Below are 8369 nucleotides of genomic sequence, written 5' to 3'. Positions count from 1 at the left end.
TGTTTTTCCATGACGGTGGTGCTTGCTATATCCAAAGAGGGCCAACTCTCTCTCTCACCACCTCTCTCTTCCCCCTACACCCAGGCTCTTATCTCAAGTCGTAAATATCCTGGAGGAGACTCTCTTCCCCCCGGCCATGCAGTATAGAGAGAGGGTTCACAGTAGAAAAAAAAGAACTCTTCTACCTCACAGAACTTGAGAACTGAACAATATTCAGTTTTGGAGAAGGTGTAAACGGTCGGTGGAGAATCCAGCTACGACCCGGTCCATTTTGTCTAATGTTTGTGACCTCATGAGAGACAATACAGCCACATTACCATAACTTTGTTTATACAAGAGTCTCCGTTATGAGATTTGCATCTAATTATTGTATAAAATGAATGAGTAAAATGAAACTATTTTGTGAAATTATGTATGTATTTTAAACTGTTTAATGAAAGATAATCCAAATTCAAGTCATTGCCCGCCCCATGAGCACAGACATTGATCTGCGTCATGGAACAGCGCTTTTCTACTGTTCCGAATATAAACCCACCTGGAGAAGCCCACTTCAGACCAAGCGTACCTCGATTACTGAGAGGGCTAAGGTTTGAGTAGAGACCATGCATCCTCGGTTGTTGAATTCCTGACCAAACCACGTGGAGCATTGGCTACACTGGTGGAAATGGTTAAACTCTGAGACTATCGATACCGACAGAATAAGAGCAAATCTTCGATACTAATATACTAGTTGCAGCTAAAATTATTGTCGATGAATGCGAAGACCGACAACCGCCGAAACACCTATTCTATAAGAACATTTCTAATGGGACTCTGAAGTATCCATTCTAACCACGAAAGACTCCAGGGACGCAAAGAGAAGTTCAGATGAACTTTCCAACAGAAACGGACGATTCCAACAGAGATCATGACGACACATTGAGCGTAAATATATATTGATTGCAATTATTCCCGAATGAGTGTGCAAAGGATTAGCATTTCAATATTATAATTATCAACTGTGTAGTGTCTTGTCTTTCCCGGCCTTCTCAGTCCACACCCACATCCCCTATCATTTCCTTGAACCATATATATATTTCGTTTGTTTATGCATTTCTGTGATTATTAGTTAGTAAATAAATGATTAAGACAATTGATATATGGATGATTCATAGTGAAGGCTGGTTCGTGCAGATAACCAACAACTTTCGACGTTTGGAATGAGACTAACTTGAGGTCAAGAATGATTCATTAATTAGAAGACTAATTGGTCAGATATTAAAATATCTGAAAAGTTATATTAGGAAAATTATAACTTTGTAATCTGAAGATTTTCCTTGGTCCCCGACTTCCTGGTTAATTACAATTACATGATTAGTTTAATCACGGAATATAATACAGAGAATTGTTTGAAAAATAGCTTCACTTTAATGACGCCAAAGCACGACAAGAGAAAGAGAGGAGAGAAAGAGAGAAAAGAAGAGAGAGATAAGAGAGGAGAGGGAAAGAGAGAGAGAGAGATGAGAGAGGAGAGAAAGAGAGAGAGATGAGATGAGAGAGGAGAGAAAGAAGAGAGATGAGAGGGAGAGAAAGAGAGAGAGATGAGAGAGGAGAGAGAGATGAGAGAGGAGAGAAAGAGAGAGGAGAGATGAGAGAGGAGCAGTACTCACCAAATTCAACCATCCTGCTGATCTCTTCCTGGAAACGTTGGACCAGGACAGACAACGATGTATAGATGGGCACCGTTCCCAGGTCAGGGTTCACCGACACCCCAGACCAGTCTCTGATTGGTGGAGGGGTGCAGAGTGCAGGGTAGCTCTGAGGTGGGGCGGAGCAAAGAGTGTAGTTTTTTCATTGAGTGGAAATAACCGTCCAGGCTGACTAAATTGCAGATTCATGCCAGATTTCACAACACCTGAATTGGTGTATATAATGTGTTATATAATCAAACCACATCATATGATACTGCAGTAGATGACATGGTGATTATATATACTGCAGTAGAGGACGTGGTGATTATATGATACTGCAGTAGATAACATGGTGATTATATGATACTGCAGTAGAGGACATGGTGATTATATGATACTGCAGTAGAGGACATGGTGATTATATGATACTGCAGTAGAGGACATGGTGATTATATGATACTGCAGTAGAGAACATGGTGATTATATGTAACTGCAGTAGAGACATGGTGATTATATGATACTGCAGTAGAGACATGGTGATTATATGATACTGCAGTAGAGGACTGGTATTATATGATACTGCAGTAGATGACATGGTGATTATATGATACTGCAGTAGAGGACATGGTGATTATATGATACTGCAGTAGAGGACGTGGTGATTATATGATACTGCAGTAGATGACATCGTGATTATATGATACTGCAGTAGAGACGTGTGATTAATATTGATACTGAGTAGAGGAGTGTGATTATATGTACTGCAGTAGAGGACGTGGTGATTATATGATACTGCAGTAGAGGACATGGTGATTATATGATACTGCAGTAGAGACGTGTGATTATATGATACTGCAGTAGAGGACGTGGTGATTATATGATACTGCAGTAGAGGAACGTGGTGATTATATGATACTGCAGTAGAGGACGTGGTGATTATATGATACTGCAGTAGAGGACGTGGTGATTATATGATACTGCAGTAGATGACATGGTGATTATATGATACTGCAGTAGAGGACATGGTGATTATATGATACTGCAGTAGAGGACGTGGTGATTATATGATACTGCAGTAGAGGACGTGGTGATTATATGATACTGCAGTAGATGACATGGTGATTATATATACTGCAGTAGAGGACCATGGTGATTATATGATACTGCAGTAAGAGGACGTGGTGATGATATGATACTGCAGTAGAGACGTGTGATTATATGATACTGCAGTAGAGGACGTGGTGATTATATGATACTGCAGTAGAGACATGGTGATTATATGATACTGCAGTAGAGACGTGGTGATTATTATGATACTGGCAGTAGATAACATGGTGATTATATGATACTGCAGTAGATAACATGGTGATTATAGATACTGCAGTAGATAACAGGTGATTATATGATACTGCAGTAGATAACAATGGTGATTATATGATACTGCAGTAGATAACATGGTGATTATATGATACTGCAGTAGATAACATGGTGATTATATGATACTGCAGTAGATAACATAGCGTTCAACCGTTGGTTGATGTAATACAACATCTACAACATCTACTTCTTTAAACGTGTATTCGTTTCCCTCCCTCCATCCTCTCACCTTGATACAATGAACGTAGTCGTCTGATTGGGCCAGCTGGGAGAGGGCGTGGCTTCTCTTCCTAAGCTCGTTCACTTCCTGTTCCAGCTGACGAATCACGTCGTCCGCCTGGTGCTCTGCCAACCGCCTGCTCATCTCAATCACCTCCATGAGCTCCGCCTGCGACCTCTCAACCGCACACACCAACGCACTGAACACACACATCACGCCTGCTGTCTCACGTTCCACCGAAAGCTGGGGAAGGGAGTGAGAGCGTGTGTCAGTTCTAGGGCTCTATTTGAACAAACCTAGCGCATTGGTCAACCTGTTTGCAGTTCCACATTGTTCTCTCAGTAATTGCATGGCTTCCATGATGAAATATTAACATAGCTATCTGATATAGGGGCTTAGGCCTACTGTAAACTGCATTATGGCTGAGCGTGGACGCGCCAAACGTTGTCAATGAGCTTATGTAAATGTGATATTTCAGTTAKTTTTTATAATACATCTGCAAAAATGTCTAAAAAACTGTTTTTTGCTTTKTCGTTATGGGGTATTGTGATGTAGCCTAGTGGTTAGAGCATTGCACTAGTACTCGGTTGCTATATCAAGTCCCCGAGCTGACAAGGTAAAAATCTGTCATTCTGCCCCTGAACAAGGCAGTTAACCCACTGTTCCTAGGCCTTCATTGAATATAAGAATTTGTTCTTAACTGACTTGTCTAGTAAAATAAATAAAAAATATTATGGGGTATTGTGATGTCATTATGGGGTATTGTGTTGTCATTATGGGGTATTGTGTTGTCATTATGGGGTATTGTGTTGTCATTATGGGGTATTGTGATGTCATTATGGGGTATTGTGTGTAGATTGATGAAGGTAAAAAACTATTTAACCCAGTTTAGAATAAGGCTGTAATGTAACAAAATGTGTAAAAAGTCAAGGGGTCTGAATAGTTTCCGAARGCACTGTACATCATGGAGGGGTTTTACTCATGTCCAAAGCATGGCTACAATAATGTAGGTCTGCCTCCTACAATAAATAGATTAAAAAGATCACCGTTTTACTCCTCTCAAACTTTCTATTTTAATAAAGCTTTAGTGAATAAGATTGATTTCCAAGCGGTCTCACGAGCCAAACACTTTATCAACGGTCTATCAACGTTTTATCAACGTTTATCAACGGTCTTGACAACTTGATTACATTGAAAAACAGCCTTCTTTCAGAGGAGGGGAGGCTTGTTGTTGAAGTCAAATAAAATTAAATGGGGGGAAAAAACCTCACTGTTTTAAGTATACAGGCGACAAAAACACATTACTGTTGTTTCATTTGGGCAGTGAGTGTCACGGCTGGAAAGGCTGCTTTTCCTCTGTCAAACCACAACCATAACCAACTGTGTTTACGCTGTCAAACCATAACCAACTGTGTTTCCCCTGTCAAACCATAACCAACTGTGTTTCCTCTGTCAAACCACAACCACCAAACCAACTGTGTTTACGCTGTCAAACCATAACAACAACTGTGTTTACGCTGTCAAACCATAACCAACTGTGTTTCCGCTGTCAAACCACAACCATATTCAGCTGTGTTTACGCTGTCAAACCACAACCAACTGTGTTTACTCTGTCAAACCACAACCAACTGTGTTCTGCTGTCAAACCACAACCAACTGTGTTTCCGCTGTCAACCACAACCAACTGTGTTCTGCTGTCAAACCATAACCAACTGTGTTTCCGCTGTCAAACCACACCAACTGTGTTTCCACTGTCAAACCATAACCAACTGTGTTTCACTGTCAAACCATAACCAACTGTGTTTCCACTGTCAAACCATAACCAACTGTGTTTCCACTGTCAAACCACAACCAACTGTGTTTCCACTGTCAAACCATAACCAACTGTGTTTCTGCTGTCAAACCACAACCAACTGTGTTTCCACTGTCAAACCATAACCAACTGTGTTTCTGCTGTCAAACCATAACCAACTGTGTTTCCGCTGTCAAACCACAACCAACTGTGTTTCCACTGTCAAACCATAACCAACTGTGTTTCTGCCGTCAAACCACAACCATAATCACTGTGTTTTACGCTGTCAAACCACAACCAACTGTGTTTCCGCTGTCAAACCATAACCAACTGTGTTTCCGCTGTCAAACCACAACCAACTGTGTTTCCGCTGTCAAACCACAACCAACTGTGTTTCGCTGTCAAACCACAACCAACTGTGTTCCGCTGTCAAACCATAACCAACTTGTTTCTGCTGTCAAACCATAACCAACTTGTTTACGCTGTCAAACCACAACCAACTGTGTTCGCTGTCAAACCACAACCAACTGTGTTTCGCGCTGTCAAACCACAACCAACTGTGTTTCGCGTGTCAAACCACAACCAACTGTGTTTCCGCTGTCAAACCACAACCAACTGTGTTTCCGCTGTCAACACATAACCAACTGTGTTTCCGCTGTCAACCACAACCAACTGTGTTTACGCTGTAAACCACAACCAACTGTTTTACGCTGTCAAACCACAACCAACTGTGTTTCCGCTGTCAAACCATAACCAACTGTGTTCGCTGTCAAACCACAACCAACTGTGTTCTCCTGTCAAACCACAACCAACTGTGTTTCTCTGTCAAACCATAACCAACTGTGTTTACTGCTGTCAAACCAAACCAACTGTGTTTCGCTGTCAAACCATAACCAACTGTGTTTCGCTGTCAAACCATAACCAACTGTTTTCCTGTCAAACCAAACCAACTGTGTTTACGCTGTCAAACCACAACAACTGTGTTTACGCTGTCAAACCACAACCAACTGTGTTTCTGCTGTCAAACCATAACCAACTGTGTTTCTGCTGTCAAACCACAAACCATAATCACTGTGTTTACGCTGTCAAACCACAACCAACTGTGTTTACGCTGTCAAACCACAACCAACTGTGTTCCACTGTCAAACCATAACCAACTGTGTTTCTGCGTCAAACCACAACCAACTGTGTTTCCGCTGTCAAACCACAACCAACTGTGTTTCCACTGTCAAACCATAACCAACTGTGTTTCTGCTGTCAAACCACAACAACTGTGTTTCCACTGTCAAACCACAACCAACTGTGTTTCTGCTGTCAAACCACAACCAACTGTGTTTCCGCTGTCAAACCATAACCAACTGTGTTTCTGCTGTCAAACCATAACCAACTGTGTTTACGCTGTCAAACCACAACCAACTGTGTTTCTGCTGTCAAACCACAACCAACTGTGTTTTACGCTGTCAAACCATAACCAACTGTGTTTCTGCTGTCAAACCACAACCAACTGTGTTCCTCTGTCAAACCATAACCAACTGTGTTCCTCTGTCAAACCATAACCAACTGTGTTTACGCTGTCAAACCACAACCAACTGTGTTTCTGCCTGTCAAAACCACAACCAACTGTGTTTCCTCTGTCAAACCACAACCAACTGTGTTTCTGCTGTCAAACCATAACCAACTGTGTTTACGCTGTCAAACACAACCAGCTGTGTTCTCTGTCAAACCACAACCAACTGTGTTTCTGCTGTCAAACCATAACCAACTGTGTTTACGCTGTCAAACCACAACCAACTGTGTTTACGCTGTCAAACCACAACCAACTGTGTTCTGCTGTCAAACCATAACCAACTGTGTTTCTGCTGTCAAACCAAACCAACTGTGTTCACTGTCAAACCATAACCAACGTGTTTCCGCTGTCAAACCACAACCAACTGTGTTTCCACTGTCAAACCACAACCAACTGTGTTTCTGCTGTCAAACCATAACCAACTGTGTTTTACGCTGTCAAACCACAACCAACTGTGTTTCTGCTGTCAAACCACAACCAACTGTGTTTCTGCTGTCAAACCATAACCAACTGTGTTTCTGCTGTCAAACCACAACCAGCTGTGTTTACTCTGTCAAACCACAACCAACTGTGTTTCCGCTGTCAAACCACAACCAACTGTGTTTCTGCTGTCAAACCACAACCAACTGTGTTTCCGCTGTCAAACCACAACCAACTGTGTTTCCGCTGTCAAACCACAACCAACTGTGTTTCTGCTGTCAAACCACAAACCAACTGTGTTTACGCTGTCAAACCACAACCAACTGTGTTTCTGCTGTCAAACCACAACCAACTGTGTTTCCGCTGTCAAACCAAACCAACTGTGTTTCCACTGTCAAACCACAACCATATTCAGCTGTGTTTACGCTGTCAAACCACAACCAACTGTGTTTCCGCTGTCAAACACAAACCAACTGTGTTTCCGCTGTCAAACCATAACCAACTGTGTTTCCGCTGTCAAACCACAACCAACTGTGTTACGCTGTCAAACCACAACCAACTGTGTTTACGCTGTCAAACCATAACCAACTGTGTTTCCACTGTCAAACCATAACCAACTGTGTTTACTTTGTCAAACCATAACCAACTGTGTTTCCACTGTCAAACCATAACCAACTGTGTTTCCGCTGTCAAACCACAACCAACTGTTTCCGCTGTCAAACCATAACCAACTGTGTTTCCGCTGTCAAACCACAACCAACTGTGTTCCGCTGTCAAACCACAACCAACTGTGTTTCCTGTCAACCACAACCAGCTGTGTTTACTTTGTCAAACCATAACCAACTGTGTTTGGTTATGCCTCCATCCCCAGGGTTAAGGGTCAGGGGTTAAAGGTCACCTGTAGTTGAGCCAGTGATGAACTTATCTCCTCCATCTTCCTCTGTCTCTGTAGAATCAGCTGATGGATCTCTGCCTCAGACATATGTAGCTGGGTCTGACACACACACACACACACACACACGCACACACACACACACACACACACACACACACACACACACACACACACACACACACACACACACACACACACAAGAGGAGAGAGAAGAGAAACAATGTGTGAATACATTTCCAAACACAGAAGAACCCAATACTTGCCAAAATGTATCCTGCAGTCCCCTCACCACTTGATGCTGACTGGGTCTTTGAGGCAGACACCTCTGGATCCCTGGTACCATCTATAACACCTTACCTCTGATTAGACAGACACCTTCTACATAACCGGTACAATCTATAACACATTACCTCTGATTAGACAGACAC

The 8369-nt window shown here is 42.2% G+C and overlaps 1 protein-coding gene across 1 annotated transcript in view; it reads right to left on the bottom strand.

The window, feature by feature from the left end:
* The window catches only part of LOC112074436 (E3 ubiquitin-protein ligase TRIM65), a 35157-nt gene that overhangs the window by 10950 nt on the left and 15838 nt on the right, over positions 1 to 8369 (bottom strand). The window contains exons 7-9 of the mRNA XM_070440536.1: positions 7945 to 8040; positions 3277 to 3510; positions 1650 to 1797 (exon numbers count right to left, since the gene is read on the bottom strand). Of these exons, the coding sequence (XP_070296637.1) occupies positions 1650 to 1797; positions 3277 to 3510; positions 7945 to 8040 (478 nt within the window). The remainder of the gene's footprint in view (positions 1 to 1649; positions 1798 to 3276; positions 3511 to 7944; positions 8041 to 8369) is intronic.

Source organism: Salvelinus sp. IW2-2015, unplaced genomic scaffold, assembly GCF_002910315.2.
Source record: "Salvelinus sp. IW2-2015 unplaced genomic scaffold, ASM291031v2 Un_scaffold2636, whole genome shotgun sequence".
Lineage (NCBI taxonomy): Eukaryota > Metazoa > Chordata > Actinopteri > Salmoniformes > Salmonidae > Salvelinus > Salvelinus sp. IW2-2015.
The sequence above is the reverse complement of the archived record's forward strand: the minus strand, read 5'-3'. Positions and strand labels throughout refer to the sequence as shown.